This window comes from Ascaphus truei, chromosome 10 (genome assembly GCF_040206685.1).
Source record: "Ascaphus truei isolate aAscTru1 chromosome 10, aAscTru1.hap1, whole genome shotgun sequence".
Classification (NCBI taxonomy): domain Eukaryota; kingdom Metazoa; phylum Chordata; class Amphibia; order Anura; family Ascaphidae; genus Ascaphus; species Ascaphus truei.
In genome coordinates, this window is record NC_134492.1 from 49,085,334 (window position 1) to 49,102,892 (window position 17,559).

The 17,559-nt window shown below is 45.3% G+C and overlaps 1 protein-coding gene across 1 annotated transcript in view; it reads left to right on the plus strand.

Annotated features, from left to right (window-relative positions):
* Window positions 1–17,559, plus strand: part of TPR (translocated promoter region, nuclear basket protein) — a 60,272-nt gene that overhangs the window by 34,439 nt on the left and 8,274 nt on the right. Inside the window, exons 26-43 of the mRNA XM_075616884.1 lie at window positions 185–369; window positions 1,352–1,499; window positions 2,163–2,300; window positions 3,631–3,762; window positions 4,400–4,530; window positions 4,944–5,154; window positions 6,133–6,276; window positions 6,725–6,923; window positions 7,402–7,607; window positions 8,160–8,218; window positions 10,233–10,441; window positions 10,889–11,155; window positions 12,148–12,293; window positions 14,404–14,481; window positions 15,191–15,364; window positions 15,456–15,578; window positions 16,336–16,426; window positions 17,093–17,271. Of these exons, the coding sequence (XP_075472999.1) occupies window positions 185–369; window positions 1,352–1,499; window positions 2,163–2,300; window positions 3,631–3,762; window positions 4,400–4,530; window positions 4,944–5,154; window positions 6,133–6,276; window positions 6,725–6,923; window positions 7,402–7,607; window positions 8,160–8,218; window positions 10,233–10,441; window positions 10,889–11,155; window positions 12,148–12,293; window positions 14,404–14,481; window positions 15,191–15,364; window positions 15,456–15,578; window positions 16,336–16,426; window positions 17,093–17,271 (2,820 nt within the window). The remainder of the gene's footprint in view (window positions 1–184; window positions 370–1,351; window positions 1,500–2,162; window positions 2,301–3,630; window positions 3,763–4,399; window positions 4,531–4,943; window positions 5,155–6,132; window positions 6,277–6,724; window positions 6,924–7,401; window positions 7,608–8,159; window positions 8,219–10,232; window positions 10,442–10,888; window positions 11,156–12,147; window positions 12,294–14,403; window positions 14,482–15,190; window positions 15,365–15,455; window positions 15,579–16,335; window positions 16,427–17,092; window positions 17,272–17,559) is intronic.

Consider the following 17,559-nt stretch of genomic DNA (forward strand, 5'->3'; position numbering starts at 1 on the left):
GTGCCAGCAGCAGAGGTACAATCTACAGAACAAATCCCAGCCTCCCGCAGGCCAGGTGATGAGGTTTTACTTGCCCGGGTTTCATGCTTGTCTGCCCCTGTACTGTTGGGAAGACTCGTCGGAATAATGTAATTATGACGCGTTTCGGTATGATGGCTGTCTAATGTACCTTTATCTTCTACAGGATGTGATGTCCAAGAACCAAGCTCGCTGCAGTGACTTAGAAAAGCAAAACAGGCTGTTGCATGATCAGATCGAAAACCTGAGCAAAAAAATGGTGGGCTCTGTTCAGGAAAGTCTCGCGGGCACTTTGAATGTTTCTCTCAATGAGGAGGGCAAGTCGCAGGAACAAGTCATGGAAATTCTCAGGTAATGTCACTCTGTAATATTACAAAGGCAGCCGTGCGTGCCTCTGCGCGGGGAGCTATTGCAGCCGTGCGCGCCTCCGCGGGGGAGATATTGCAGCCGTGCGTGCCTCTGCGCGGGGAGCTATTGCAGCCGTGCGTGCCTCTCCGCGGGGGAGCTATTGCAGCCGTGCGTGCCTCTCCGCGGGGGAGCTATTGCAGCCGTGCGCGCCTCCGCGGGGGAGATATTGCAGCCGTGCGTGCCTCTGCGCGGGGGAGCTATTGCAGCCGTGCATGCCTCTCCGCGGGGGAGCTATTGCAGCCGTGCGTGCAGAGTTGGACATTCATTGAGTTTGGGATAGCTGTTTTTGTGCTGTAATTATCCCCTTTCTGCCTTTGTCTTATTACAAGAGGTTTGTCCGCATCATAACACAATAAGATCCTTTTTTTATAGTCCTCATTGTGCAAGTTGGAGGCAGTCAGACTTGGGCCTCGGTCATAGTACAGGCGCGTGACGTCACGCGCGTCTGTACTTGCCGAGATCTGTGTCCTGCACGGTTGAGCGATGGGGGCGTGTCCGTGACATCACGTGAGCGGCTCACCCTCATTGGCTGAACCGCGCACATGACCTGGCAGTCGCATGGCAAAGGCAGACAAGTTTGTCTCACCAAGCATCTGCTGCCTCGGCGCTCACTATGGACACGCGCACTGGCCTCCATTGGTTTGGATTTGGCAGGAGCAACACCAGATCCACTATGAACGCGGCCTAAGGCTCTTCTATACCCTGTGAATGTCTTTTCCATGTGGGGAAATATTTGGGTCCTATTAATTTTAATGGTGCTGAACGCTTCATCAGAACAGATAAAAATGTAAGGCAAGTCTTGGGCTGTTTTTCAAATCCTGTCCAATTACATTGTATATGCGTTAAGTGTTTTTCTTTTATTGCCAAACCCTTATCACATTTTCTCCCCCCCCGATCAAACCTATATACATATACTGTGTTGTAGGTTTGTGCGACGGGAGAAGGAGATTGCAGAGACTAGATTTGAAGTTGCACAGGTGGAAAGCTTGCGTTACCGGCAGAGGATTGAGCACATGGAAAGAGATCACCATGAGCTGCAGGACAGCTTGAATGCCGAACGGGAGAAAGTTCAGGTCGGTTGCACAAACTGTTAGTATTTTTATTGTTCCTTCTATTAAAATGGGTTTAGTTTTATAGGTCTATGGTGGGGCTTTAACTCCTGCCTTAAAGTAAAGAGTGGACCTTTTTGCTAATAAGCTCCGTATCTCTGCACATAACTCCTTACCATTAAGGAACGTGTTGCCTTAGTGACATTCATTGGGTGTCGTAATACCAGGCATGCTGGGGCTGCTTATACCATCCAATAAGTCCTACTTATTTTTTGCGGGTTTGAAAATGACATGGGCGGTAGCTCTCTTGGCCTAATCGGAACAAAATAATCTTATCAACATCAGTGACTGGGTTTTGACAATCTGTTACTGTTCTCTTAATTGAAAGAGCCTCCGCAGCTTTTGGTTCATGGAGCGCCCCCCTCTGACTGCTGGTAATTCCAGGCAGCAGCCTCCTACATGCAAGGCTTGCTTTATAGTCGGCAGATCAGTGCCGATAGTCTTGTGCTGCTTTTTGAGACCCTGGTTCACTAATCTATATATGTATTCATGAATGATCAGGGCTTGAGGGGGGCTATGGGGGGTGCTCCAAGCCTTATTAGGGATACGTGGTGAGAGTGTGATGTAGAAACTGGAATCATTTGATGGCGGCTGATTAGCATGTGATACAGACCTTCTATGTTTCAGGTAACTGCGAAAACCATAGCCCAGCATGAAGAACTGATGAAGAAGATGGAAACAATGAACATATTGACGGAAACTAACACGCTGTTGAGAGAAGAGAAGGACAGGCTGGGCCAGGAGCTACAACAATTACACGCGAAGGTGAGTGCCCAATGTTCTGGATCATACTGTGCTGCAAAGCAGTCACCTGTACTCCGTGTGCCGCCCCATGCACTGGTTACATTGGAAATGCTCGGGGGAAGGGACTTTTCCCAGTGTTACCTTTTGTCTTGATGCACTTCTCCCATCTGTATTCTATTCCCTGTACTTGAACGTTACAATGAAGTGTGGGTGTATCCCACATGCACGTCCATCCCTCCCACAGTCTCTTCTACCAGCCATTGTAACCAAGCACTGCCACCTACTGCAATTTTTCCCTCGCTTGCGGCCTCTGTGACTGTCCCATCATACCGCTTAGATTGTATGCTCTCTGTGCCAGGGATTTCCTGTCCTATTGTCTAATCTTATTTTCTTCACTTAATGCGTTATAATTCCCTGTATATGGCCTGGTGGCCATATTTATAGTTGTCTAAACCGGTAAAAAAGAAAAATCTTGTGACCTTGGGTGTAAATAGAGGAGGTGGAACTGCTCCGTTAAGGGTCCCAGCTTGGACCAAATGATACCACTTCCACTTTCCAGTTAAAGAACAATGCTTTGTCCCATTAGTTTATATCTTTATTTGTATAATCCCATCCAGATACATAGCGCTTCCCAGCAGTAATACACGGGACATCATAACATAAGTAATATTAGGATTCCCTGCCCAAAGAGCTTACAATCTGTTCTTTAAACTTCTTTGTTACAATATTGTGGGTCCTATGATTTACAGTGGATTTGTGTAGGATTGTTGTGTATCGGAGCAAAAATCTTTTTCACTGGACACAAATAAGTTAAAGGTCCTAGGATTTAATGCATGGGACCACCCCTATTACAGTAAAGGTTTAGGGGTTGTGCATTTGGTACATGGTCTACTCATTAGATATCTGGTGGCTGTCTGGCAGTCACCAGATATCTAAAGAATTGGCACCCGGTGGCCCACTGGCCAGATCATACGAACGTTATTCCTTGGTTTTGATTTTCCTCTTCCTACATTCGTATGATGCTACCGTGTCATACAGGACGTGCCATGACCAAAGCTGCTCTCCCCCCTCTAACGGCGATGGGGTGTGGAAGCAGTTTCTACAGAAACAGCCAAACCATTTGTTGAAGAATCAATTGTATTAATAGGTTGTGTATATTTTTACACCGTTATAGTGCCTGTTGTAGTCAAAACAAATGGCCTGTACCAAAGCCAAGGATGGCGTATATCGGCGGCACGCCCCAGGGGGTACAAAGCCATAATCTAAAGGATATTCCGTTGAAATATAGGAGATTTTTTTTTTTTCCCCCTCACCCTTTCTAACAGGGAGGCGTTTTATATCATTGTTTCAGATACGAAAACTGGAATCCAACATCTTACCCCTGCAAGAGTCCAACGCAGAACTGAGTGAGAAGAGCGGCATGCTACAGGCGGAGAAGAAGCTGCTTGAAGATGATGTGAGGCGCTGGCGCGCTCGCACACAGGTATATTCGCTGTGTGTGTGTGCCATGTATGAGCAGTAACAATCTCAGAGCGTGGAGGCGCTCGGACATGGTTGTGAAACGTTTGCATGTGACCTTTACTGTTCTTGCTTCTTTTTGCAACATGTGCAAAGTTGTGCGAAACATCTCTACTCGCTCGTATCCTTGTTGAAAACATGATCTTCTACTTTTTGGCCGTGGAAATTTAAAATTTACGCACTTTCTGCACGCTGCTAATTTGACACTGCGTTCACAAAGCAAACTGGAATGCAGATTTAAATCAATCGAACAGGATTGTTTTTCACGCACACACGACTTAGGAAAATATAAAGTGATGCTTGTGTAGGTTTTCTTTTGTGTGTTTGCTAAACCGTCTCCGACTGGATACCTGGGGAAGTCCCTGGAGGGCACCAGGAGGTGAGTGGGAGAGAAGACTCACAAAATCTTGGGTAAACTTCAGACACAGCATAGGAAATGTGTACACACACACACACACACACACACACACACACACACACACACACACACACTTTTGGCCCCTACTATCCCCTGGACACTCAGTCTGACACTGGAATTAAAGCCTGCTTTGTTGAGATCCCGTGTACTATTTTAAAATGCCTCTTATCTTTTTATTTTGAAGCACTTATTAAGTCAGCAGAAGGACACTGACTTGGAAGAATACAAAAAGCTTCTCTCTGAGAAGGACGTGAACATTAAACGTATTCAGCAGCTGACTGAGGAAACTGGGAAACTGAAGACCGAAGTTGCGAGGTGAGAATAAGTCTGTTTAAGCAGCACCCTAATAATGCCCTGATCGCTGGGAATGGATTTGCGCTTTGTCTGACATCAGCTGATCACCTTTCCTGAAAATTTACTTAACTCTTTGAGTGCCTCATCACATAGAGATTACGTCATGCTCAAATGGCAGTCCTTTTCCAGGTTAGATAATGTCCTATGTTTCCACGTCGTGCAGCACGCAACCAACCAGTGAGGAGGATCCATCTTTCGTTTCCTTCAAAATGGCTGCCTCGGTCACATGACCACATTTGTGCTAGAAGTGCTGTTGCACTCGAGCGTCATGACCCCTCTGACACTCAAAAGGTTAAGGGAAAAAATACCGGCATGAGTGTATATGTATACACACTTGTGCGTATATACACAAAGTTTAACACTTGTTTCTTTAGGACCAATGCATCTGTGACTTCGAGCCAGAATCAGATACAGAACATACGAGAAGAACTAATAAAAGTCAGGGCAGACAAGGATAACCTCCAGAAAGAGCTGGAAGTCAAAGTCGCAGATATCCAGGAGAAGATCAAAACCATTACACAGGTTAAAAAGATTGGGAGGAGATACAAGACTCAATATGAAGAGCTTAAGGCCCAGCATGACAAGGTGACTGTTACAAACTGCCCCATGTTAAAGGAAGCACTTTCATCTTTATGTCGGAGTATATATTTATCTGAACAAAATGGTACCTTTTAAAGATCCTATTCTACAAAATGCAGTCATTGTAAACAGGAATTTATCAAATGTCATTGCACCTTGTTTTTAAACCTTGTTATGACTCCAACATCCAACCAATATTGGTTATTTATTAATTCGATTCTGGTGTCCAGTGTTTGAAATCTCACAGGTCTCGCTAGAAGAATGATCTGTACACTTGAAATTATACTATACAGAGCTATTAAAACCTGAAGGCATTGCATACTGCAACAATCCCGCATTTTATACAGGTGATTACATTTTGAAGGAACTTATGCTCGCCAAAGTGGGAAGCCGGAGGTCTCGAGCTTAACTGTTAATTTCAGCTCGAGGGACCCCCTGCTCCCGGAGATACTTAAGCTCTCTAGGGGGCGCCGGTAGCAGCTCAGCAGGTTTAAATGTCCCAGCCAATAGGAAGCCGCAAGGGATGGCGTCACATTTTCCTATTGGAACTCATGCAGGATTTTTAAATCGCCATTATCATGGCCCCACATACCTCAGTAGGGGGTGCTGGTTGGGCTAAGTACCTCAGGAAGCAGGGGGTCCGGGAGCTGAAATTAATGGGGTCCCGCTCCGTAGACCCCCCCCCCCCCCCTGCTTCAAATGTATATATGGATACACACACACACACACACACACACACACACACACACACACACTGCTGCTACTACAGTCTTGACCAACAATCGCAATGGGGTTTGTGAAAGCAATAATGGCTTTAGTTTTCCTCCCATACTCCCTCGCTTTCTTCTCCCTTGAGATAATAGTCTTGCGTGAAGTCCTTGTAATACCGTCTCTCTCCTAGAAGTATGTAAATATATGCCCACTCATTTTAAAGTAAAACGTTCATAAGATGCCTTGGCATTAAATTCAGCTGTTTTTGTTTAGTTTGTTGCTGAAACCTCTAGTGCCCAGGCAGAGCAATCCGAGGAGCGGGCGTCTCAGAAACAGCTGCAAGAGTTAAAGGACTGTCTTGGCCAAGCTGAGACCAAGACTTCTGCATTGGAAAGCAAAATGGAAAACATGCAGAAGGTAAATCTAAACTCGCTTACACCCGCTCGGATTCAAATACTCGTCCCAACTCCATCCCTGTGTGGTTGGGTTGGATAGCTTTAGCACGCAGGTTACTGCTCTGTAGAAAGGACTGGGTTGGATAAGGGTTAATAAAGAAATCGCTTAATATAAACCGCCTCAAAAAAAATCAACTTTAAATACGTTTCCAAAAAAATGAAAGCCAACCAGCCTGGGCTCTGGCACATTTAGATTGGTTTTGGGTGGCCTTGTGGGGATTCACTCGCAGATCTTCTATATGGGATCGTGCACCACTTGGGATGCCTCACGTGTCCTGTTGGTTATTTGCTATTCCTGTTGTAGATCATGTTAAAGCACCTTCTCACAGGGCTAATAGTGGGTTTAGTGAACCTGTAGCTCGGCTTGTTGTACTAAACTTACAGTACTTGTAATCCAACCTATCTTTAAGACTATTGACGAAAAGGAAAATGAAGTGAAGAGTCTTCAAGAGCAGATCTCACATCTGCAGACGGAGCTATCTCGACTTCTGAAAGACCTGCAGGATAGGAACACTCAGGAAGAGCAGATGCGTCAGCAGATAACCGAGAAGGAGGAAAAGACCAGGAAAGCTCTATTGGCTGCCAAGCAGAAACTGGCACAACTAGCAGGTAAGATTTCCTCTGTGATTTGCATGCGCATCTTCTAGGCGTCACGTATGCATTTCGTTGCAACTGATCTTTACAAAACAAGTTTGTTGGAGAGAAGATAATTCCTATTAAGAAATAATTATACTACGTTAATGCAGCCTTATGATTGGGTGTTGATTTGCTGTAGCGGGAAAACCAGTGTTATGGTTAAATTACTGTGAATGTTTGGGTTCTAAATATGTAACCCATCAGCCACTAAAGCTAAAAGAAAAATGCCCTTGTGGCAGTTCTGGCGTGACTTATCACGCAGAAAACGCCCAGAACCGCGTCACTGGGGAAACAATTGGCTCTACTGTAAGGATCGGTTCTTAGCACTTTCTCAATTTCTTGAAAGCGAGCACTGGTCAGGGCTGGGCAGAATATCGCTGAAGCCTGTTCACCGTGGCTTTCTTTGGAAACGGCGAACCGAATTGCTACGGTTTTTTTTTTTTTTTTTTAGGTGCAAAAGACCAACTGACAAAAGACAACGAGGAGCTAAAACAAAGGAATAATGTTCTGGATCAGCAGAGGGAGGAGCTGGAAGTCCGTATGAGCGCACTGAAATCTCAGTATGAAGGACGCATATGCCGTTTGGACAGAGAACTAAGAGAGCAGCAAGAGCGGCACCTTGAACAACAACGTGAAGAGGCTCAGGAACCTCCCAAGGTAAATCCTAGCATTCTCTTCAATATATTCAGGGTACAAGATGTCATATTCGGAAGCGGGTGGGTGGGTGGCTCCGGGAAATGGAAGTGATCCCTGGAAAAGCCTCTCACCAGGTCGGTGTGGGAAGTATAATACAGGGAATTAAAAATGCTTAGCATGGGGTATAGAAGGGTACCCCATATATGAAGGAGACTATCTAATGCTGTCTGGAGTTTTAGAGCATAGGAAAGCTAGGTGGTCCACGTGGTTTTTCTGTGCTGTCAATTTGCTTCGTAAGGCAATAGGCAAAAGCCCTGGTCCATGTAAAAATGAATAGGAAGCCAAGCACAATAATTCTGGCCAATAACATGCAAATGACTACTATACCAAATCTGGGTTTGTAATGTAGCAGGTTTGAGGGATCTGTAGAAAACCTGAAGGTTCTCCTAGGTTCTAAAATTACTTCATTTTATAAAGCTACAAACGCATCTGATTAGTTTGTAAGATCGCTAACTTGTAATGTGTGCAAGTGCCTAAAAATTATTCTTTGTTTTACAATGAATTCTCCCACAGATTCCAGAACCGCGGCAGGTAACTCTTAAACAGACTGCAGCACCGGGAGAGAGAGGAATGTAAGTGTCTCGCGGGGATATGTACATAACACCTTCCAGATGTCCGCGGCCTGTAACCAGAAGATGAAACTTTAGGCCGCGTGCATAGTGGAACTTGTTTGTATTGCGAAGCGCCGCTCTCCCTGTAGCGCATGTGCACGCTCGCACTATGCACATATGCATTGGCATCCAAGTGTTTGTTTCGGCGCGAGTTGCGTAGCCGTATCCTGCACCATACACGCGGCCTTAAGGGGTTGATTCTAGTCTGAAGCAACTGCCTCTTTGAACAAGGTAGAATCGACCCACAAGTTTACTAAAGAAGAAGCGTTCATGAATTGAAATAAGCTTTCTGAATGGTATTGAGTTATTTGGATATATTTTACTGCCCAAGATGCATATAAAAACAGCATGTTTCTATCTTTAAAGCTTTCTTCATGCTATTGTACAAGGAGTCTTTTCATGGAGATGTCCACTTCGATTTTGGGAATTAGAAAAAATAATGATTGCTGCCCCTCTAACCTTAACCTTGTAACATTACTCGCCTCTATAAAGCCCCGTCAGAAAAGCTCCAGATAAGCCGGCTTCACCGATCAGTGTCTTTGAAGTCTGCATGGAAACAGCGCTGTGCTATCTGGTGCGAATAACGGGAATTGCTCCAGTTTGGCTATAAAAAAAAAAGGCTTCACCACTAGACCTGGATCCTTGTCTAGAACGCTGGATATCCACATAGTGCGGGGTCAGCTATTCTAAACCTTTCTATCATAAGCACAAATGTCCCTTCTATTTGCTGCTTAGATTTTCCCCAAAGATGGGATAGTACAGCCCGGTGATGGTGAGACTGGCACGCGTGCCAAGCCTGGCATCTGAGCAAACACCGGCCGGTGATGGTGAGACTGGCACGCGTGCCAAGCCTGGCATCTGAGCAAACACCGGCCGGTGATGGTGAGACTGGCACGCGTGCCAAGCCTGGCATCTGAGCAAACACCGGCCGGTGATGGTGAAACTGCTCAGATGCCGGGCTTGGCACACGTGCCAAACGCCGGCCGGTGATGGTGAGACTGGCACGCGTGCCAAGTCCGGCATCTGAGCAAACACCGGTGAAAAGATTAATGAGGGAGAAGTGCCCGGTCTCACGATTTATTAGGGAAGAAGAGCGGGTGTTAAAAGCTTCAGCTCCGTGAGGCTACCAGGGCCGCCGTGTGTGTGTGCATTGTGCCGCGCGCGTGTGTGCATTGTGCCGCGCGCGCATTGTGCCGCGCGCGCATTGTGCCGCGCGCGCATTGTGCCGCGCGCATTGTGCCGCGCGCATTGTGCCGCGCGCATTGTGCCGCGCGTGTGCACCTGAAAGCACAGTAGAACTCATTTGCACTCCCATAAGAATAAAGCAAACGTACCCTATTTAAACACCTCTTTAAAGGGCAATCCCTCCTAGGACCAATCTGTATTAATGGCAGTGGCATGTTTAAAGTGCTACATCTAGGCAATTGCCTTTTTATACCAAAATCTGACACCTAGAAGTCTTTTTAAATGCTTGTTTAGAGTTTGATTGTGAACATGGTGAGCTGAGACAGGATCGGGGTTTAATTTCCTCCAGCTATTCCATTTTGACGTGATCTCACCGTGTTTGCAAAGCGTGCTGCTGCTTCTGTGCTGCTTCTGTGCTGCCTCTGTGCTGCCTCTGTGCTGCTCCTGTGCTGCTCCTGCCTTTATTGGCTCTCTGATAACTGGTTTAGACTTGGGTAGAGAAACAATTGATTGACTAACACTCCCCATTTAGAGGCCCAGAAAGTGATTTGTGCTGCTTCTTTGCTTTCAGCTCCGTCCCATTTGTTTAGGGAAGCCAATTAGATTGAGTGCCTCTGAATGATGTGTAAAGGATGTAACAATTGCTGACCCAGATGCTGCTCGGAAGCGTCTGGTTAAACCACACCCTATGTGGGATTGAAATTGCAATTCTCTTAAAAGGATGAGGCGGGAGAATAAAATGTCACAAATATGCATATAATCATGTCACATTCTCGCCTCTTATTTGCAGTGCGAGCACTTCAGATCCACCAACTGCCAACATTAAGCCCACACCAGTTGTGGCTACCTCCGGCAAAGTGACTACGGCTACTGTACCGGGGAACAAGTCTACACCAAGAGCTAGTATTCGTCCGATGGTTACTCCTGCAACAGTCTCTAATCCAACCACTACCCCAACAGCAACAGTCATGCCTACAACCCAAGTGGAGACCCAGGAAGGTATGTATGCCATTTTATGTGTGCATGCATAAATATGGTGTGTGTGTGTGTGTTGCAGGGCCCACTAATTTTGGCCAAGTTCACAGTTATGCCCACACCTGTTTTGCTTACCACTGGACAAACAAGCGTATCATGGCATTATTAGGCTTTGGCCAAATACACTCTTGCATGATGATATGTAAGCCTGAGACCCACTGTACCAAGAAGAACCTGAAAAGCTTTTGAGAGGTTCATGTGTGAACCGAAATGTGGAGTAAAAATATATCGCCTTTTTCATTGGGTTGCCTGTACTTTTGTCCTATATATACAATGTACAATGTATATATACTATGTGATACTATGTGATAGATAAATATATACATACAATATCTGTGTGCTTGTGTTCTGTAGCGGTGGATACTGTTACTTTTGCAAAGCCTTTCAGAATATTGTTTCCTTGCCTTACAGCTATGCAGTCAGAAGGACTAATGGAGCACGTTCCAGTCTTCGGTAGTACCAGTGGATCTGTTCGTTCCACCAGCCCCAACGTTCAGTCATCCCTTTCGCAATCCATTTTACCCGTTCAGCAGCAATCGCAAGCGACTGCGTTCGTGCAGCCCACTCAGCAATCGCACGTGGCCATAGAGCCATCCGCTCCGGAGCCTGCTATGGTAGAAGTTGTTCAGAGCTCTGTCGTCGAGAGACCAACAACTTCCTCGTCAATGTTTGGCACATGTGAGTTTTCAGGCGTACTTCAAGCATATGGTAAATGTCTGCACGTTCTGATCAGGACACTGCTCTTAATGTGCTGGAGCCATGTTTCTGTAAACAAAGGAGAAGAATAGCTTGGGCTCGTGTGTCTGTAAAAGTAGGTGACGCCGCTTGGCCCCTCGCGCCTGGGTCATAAATAAATGAGACCCAGGGCTATGTTTGGTATGCAGTAGTATGCGTAAGACCGGCTCGTGAAGACCCCTTACCGACCAATTGGCTGGAAGGTGTCTTATGGCAGAAGACCGCTTAGCAAATATGGGCCTTAATGTGTCTCTGATATGGTTAGGCGTCTTATTTAATACGCCGTGGGATTTTCGGCCTGTTCACGTGTATCGAATGTAACTTTTCTCAGCGACATCTTGGCAGCATTTAGAATAAGAGCCATAGAAAATGTGTGTAATATAGGAGGGAGGTACGCTGAGCTAATGGCAGAATATGCAGGCATGTGCCCCGTTTCAAGAAACCTGCTCATCAGATGTTCACTTCTTTCCGACTTATCCAAACACGGCAATTAACGTTTCCACTTACCGTTAATTTTTTTTTTTGCCTGTTTACATCTTTAAAAATGTAGTTTGGGGTGTATCTGCAGAGGAGAAAAAGGATTACCCATCTACTCTGCATAAACAATTTGTAACAAAATCAAACCTGCCAAAGAAATTGCAATATAGGACCATAAAATATAAAGTGCTATGAATTGGTATATTAAATATTATAATAAATGCCACACCCACATCTTACAAAATATATAGGTTTTGACCACTAGCTATGTGTAAATATTATTAAAGTTTTGATGTGCAGTAGCTTGATGTTGTAGACCAATATATACAATAAAAACACGAACACATTAAAATATAGCATAGTGCTGATGTGCAATACTTCGGTGTCGTGGATACATCTATATATTGAGCATTTTAGTTGCATAAATCCAGAATGTGGTTACTTTTTTTTTTTTCCAGTTTCGGCCACATCAAGCTCCACGATCACCAAGCGTCCACGTGAAGAGGGAGAAGACGGCAGTGTAGAGACCACAGAACAGGCCATGGAAGATGCAGACATGCCCCTCAATAAGAAGCTAAGAAGTGTGCTGCGTGTAGAACCAGAGGTTTGTCTTACTGTAAATTCACAATGTACATGTGTATATCTGATCCGGGGTGTACCACGGAGAAGAACGGTGGGACTCCCTGGCTGTCGAGATTGGAGTATAAATTCTAGTGACCGTGCAATCCGGTTGACTCTAGCAGCCAATAGAAAGCTGGGAAGTCAGATGACCGTGGGGATTACTAATGGTGTCCCCACCCACGGCCTCTTTTGATTTCGACTGTTCCAAAATTGAAGCTAAAAGAGATACATATGTTGGCAACCAGGGGGTCTCCAGAGCTGGGAGAGCTGCAGTTCAATTCCAAAATAGGAACAAGGAGGGGTTTCTGCTTCATGGTTTGAGGCTTCTTCTCCGCTTGGATTCTACTTCAGTAAAGTTAAGAGTAGAAAAAGTGACAAGCTCTGATCAGTTGGTCTACAGCAGACTATTCGCGCTGCGCCCCCCCCCCCCCCCCCCTACCTTTCTTTCCGGCGTGCGGGGGTCATGTGGCGTCACGCTGGGTAATGTTTTATATTTTATAAAAACGGGTAACGGGTACCCGGCCAAAATCAATAGTTCTACACGGATGGGTACCCGGTTTACACTTACCTGCAGGGTGGAGGAAGACCGCGGCGACATCTATGAAGAGCAGAAGAGGTCCTGTGGCGGTGGCAGCATCAGAAGTGCCTGCGTGGGAGCTGCAAGAATCTGTTACACCGCAGCAGGTAGCGGTGCGAGCCGGGGAACCATGTGACCGGAGCAGGAGCATTCCTATGGGACAGCCGGCTCACACTGCTTACCTGCTGCTGTCCCACGGATTCCTGCTGTCACACGGATTCCTGCTGTCCCACGCTGGCTGAAGACACTTCTGATGCTGCCACAGGTAAGTGATGTGATTATTTTCAGCTATCCTGACATTACCCTACCCGGCGCCGGGCCCACTTCTCAGTTACCTGGTCCGGGTTGTTGAGAATGTGCCGGGTAATTCCGGGTACTCGGTGCATCACTATTATTGTTGAAGAAATATTTGAAAACACTTGGTACTGCCTTGATGTACCTGGACCATGTGCCTTGCCACTGGCGTGTCTGTAGCGTTCCTTACGAATCCAATATGTTCTAAAATACGGGTCTTCAGATGTCTAAATGTTTTACCCATGTATTTCATTCCGCAGTCACGTGTTATTAAATATATCACTCCAGTGGTCAGACAATTGATAAAGTAAGTGGTCTGGTTCTTAGAATACTAAAGAATTTACAGATTTTTCATAACACTTCAGGCCTTACACCGCCCACATGAGTGATCCCTGGGGTTTAGTGCCCAGCCACGTTTTCTAAGGTGCCACACTGAAGTCAGTGTATACTAATCAATTGCTAGACTGCTGGAGTGATGTGTTTAATAACATGTGACTGCGGAATGAAATATGCTAGTAGAACATTTCACTTCGCAGGGATAGAACACATCCCACAAGGTCCCGGGAAAGGATCCCACAAGGTCCCGGGAAAGGATCCCACAAGGTCCCGGGAAAGGATCCCACAAGGTCCCGGGAAAGGATACTGGGATCGGCGCCTGTTACAAAGAGTGTAAATGGATCTATACTTTACAAACCCAGAGTCCTCTTGGTCTGAATGGTGGATATATATTCATCCTACCTTTAATATAATATGAGCCTACATACAGATGTACACTTCAAATTGTGGTGTGGATTTGCAGTTTCATGTGTGGACGGTCACTTTACTTCAATTGGGGCGATGGAGGAGACACGTACATTATTTGTACATTATTTGTACATTATTTGTACATTATTTATACATGCATAGCTATATCTATATATGTGTATATATTAACTATTTCTGGATCACTTTGTATTATATGTTCACTTGTTTATATGTATATTATTTTTTTTAAATCTAATTTTAGTCATATGTGAACATATTATATTATGTTAATATATGGTCAGCCTCTTGTCATTTGGCCCGCTTGTGGAGATATAAATGGACTAAGCCCGTGAGATAACATCTTTTTCCACAGAGTGCTATATATATGATCTTTTCAGGTTCCGTTTGGAACCTACCCTGTTAAACGATATTACCCTTTGAGATAAATCCTGTGTTTATCGTGTTTTTTTTCCCTCAGGAGGATGTTCAGACAGAAGAAATAGCGGAGGCAGAATCTCATATCTATGCTATCGCATCTTTGAACACCCTTACAGAGGTATAGTAAGGTCTGTCCGGCTTGGGCAAGAGGGACCTGCTTGGATAGGTTTACCTTTTCTATTTGATGGTCAAATTCACCTAATGTTTTAAACTCTGGATGCTATCCACTGGATTATGAGATACAATTGCTTGTGATTTTATGATCACGCATTACTGGGTTTATTGCCAAACTCTTGCTACGTAAGAGCCACCCAGAATCCTTTGTTAAAACATCTTATTGTATAGTAGGAGTTGATTTGTGTCTTCAATGTCTGCATAATCTGCTCATTGAAATTAAAGAAAAATTAACATATTGTTATACACGGTTCAGCTTTTCTTGGATATTTATTTGATTAAACTATTGTTCCTTTTTAGTGATTTTTATATACTCAAATGAATAATCCTTGAAAGCGTCCTGGTCCATGAATATGGGAATAGAATATCGTAAAAATACCTCTTGCCTAGGTTCTCCATGGGATTTAGTTGCCATCGGCTTTTTCCCATACCAATGATTACTAAAAACCCTATAGCATCATGCATGATTATAAATGTATAGCGCAGGGTACACTTTGGGTTCTGTAAAGCAATGGGTCACCCAGATGTAACCCCTTAAACGGGTCACTGACATGACTCCACTTTGGCGCTTGGAGGCATTGCCTCTCGTGTTGGATATCCTTTCTTTATCAATCAGTGAGCCTCTTTTTTTCCCCAAATAACGGTCTTTACAGTGTAGCATGGAAGACAACGAGGAGGCCTCCCAATCCACCCTGGACATTGCATCACAGTCGCCTTACGCTCCACCCCAAAATGTGCAGTCGTCCCAGGAATCCCCACCAAAAGGTGATGATGTCATTGTGATCGACAGCGATGAAGAGTATGAGGAAAACGAAGGCGATCAAGAGGTATATTTGGTCACACGTGACTTTTGGATGCAGTGGTCCAGCTGCAGCGTGTATATTGGTTACGATTTGTAACTTGCATTTGTATGGACAGGAGGATGAGGACGATGAAGAGGAAGATGATGACGACACTGGCATGGGGGATGAAGGCGATGAAAGTAATGGAGAAACCGGGAGTGCAGATGGCAATGATGCATATGAAGGCGAAGAAGCTGAAGTAAGTAATGTTATCCGGATCTACCCGGTGACTTGGGTATGTTGATTTTGTTCTTGAGTCTGTTTACATATGGGGTTTTGTTACAGCTTAAAAGTTAATTGATGGGTTTTGGGTCTGGTTCTCATTTAGAAAGGGAGCAAATGTTGTATTAAGCCCATAAACGGATCTGGATGCTAATCCTGTATGTGCTCCCATGCTTAACTTCAACCAGTAACAGACCAAAAACAAAAAGCATTGGTGTCCCGCATGGTTTGGCTTTGCTGTGTTGATTCCTTTTGTAATGTCCTGCCTGTCCTGTCGGTCCTGCCTGTCCTGTCGGTCCTGCCTGTCCTGTCACTACGCTGCAGAACCCATCAGGTTGGCGATGGCTGCAGACACTTGCACGAGTCGTCCACATGTTGGGGGAGGGTCAGGAGACACATACCGAACTAGGGACCGTGATGATGGAACAGGGAAACCGGTTTCATTTTAATAAAGTAAAATACAGAAAGTAGGATGGAGGGAGAAAAAGTCAATAGCAGTAAATAGAAGTGGAAAAAAGGCCACAGATGAGCTAGTCTTCCTGTATTTCCCTCGCAAGTAACTACACGGGAAATAGAAACACAGAGGTTGGGTAGGAGTGAGTTGTGACTGAATGATCAGTTCTGGGGAACCTCAGGTTCACGTAAAAAATTTAGAGAGAGAAAAAAAACACTCTGGTGGATTGTGGTTTTAACTCCTTAATGTCTGTGTATTAGTTTTGCTTTGCTGTTTGCAGGGTGCTGATGGCACTGACCCCGGTACAGAAACTGAGGAAAGCATGGGAGGCGGAGAAGGAAATCAGAGGGCTGCCGATTCCCAGAATAGTGGTACGACTTGCATTACGGGTGACCTTACACTACCAGGGGGCCTCCAAAGCACTAGAAGGGCGAAAGCCATACATAATTCTATGAATGTAACAAAAATAGCGCATTTGGCAAAATGATATTACAGCAGAGTTGGAAAAGATCATTATTGACCAAAGAATGGCGCTGATGGTGAACTTGTGTAAGCAAAACTAGGCTTGTTTGTTCCTCTGTGGTTTGACGCAGTCTACACCTTGTGGGATTAGGTTATGCATTGGTATGTTGCATTTTTATTGTAACCTTTGACTTGCCAGGTACAGATACTCGCTCATTTTCATGGCGGTGATCGTGCCGATCCCAATAGAAGCGGATGACGAGCTCACCCCATTCCATAAATGCAAGTGATCAAACGATCGGCAGTGCTAGACCCCCGGCACCCTCTTAAGGGTTAAGAGAAGAGAACCCTCTTCAAAAGCCGAAAAGTGGCCCCTTCCTGTATAATGTAGACTTAATTATATTGGCATTATTCTGGACATTGCAACTCTGTACTCTGATCTGTCCCAAAATGTTATGTGCTATACAAGTGCATTTCAATCTCCATGTGTTTCTCTGCGAGGTTTGAGCGATATTACCACTTGCGTTGGGTGATTGTGGTGTTATAGTTCCTCCTATATTCTCTTTGCCATGTAGGCGAGCATGGTACAGGTGCTGTGGAGTCCACATTCACACTGGAAGCAAGAGAACAGCCATCATCTGCTACTGACAGACAGGGTCCTCGTCCCCCCCAGTCACCTCGCAGACCCCCGCATCCCCTTCCTCCTCGTCTGACCATCCATGCTCCACCACAGGAGCTGGGACCCCCCGCACAGGTGCTAATGAAAGTGAAATGATTGATTGCAAGTTAGAGATGAAGAAAACTGGTTTTAAATCCCGATCTAAACTCTTTTTAACCATTGTTTAAAGTCTTGTAACAAACTAGAGTGACACAGAATGAGGGGAGCTCAGACCTCCCCCTGTAACCGAATGAGGGGAGCTCAGACCTCCCCCTGTAACCGAATGAGGGGAGCTCAGACCTCCCCCTGTAACAGAATGAGGGGAGCTCAGACCTCCCCCTGTAACCGAATGAGGGGAGCTCAGACCTCCCCCTGTAACAGAAT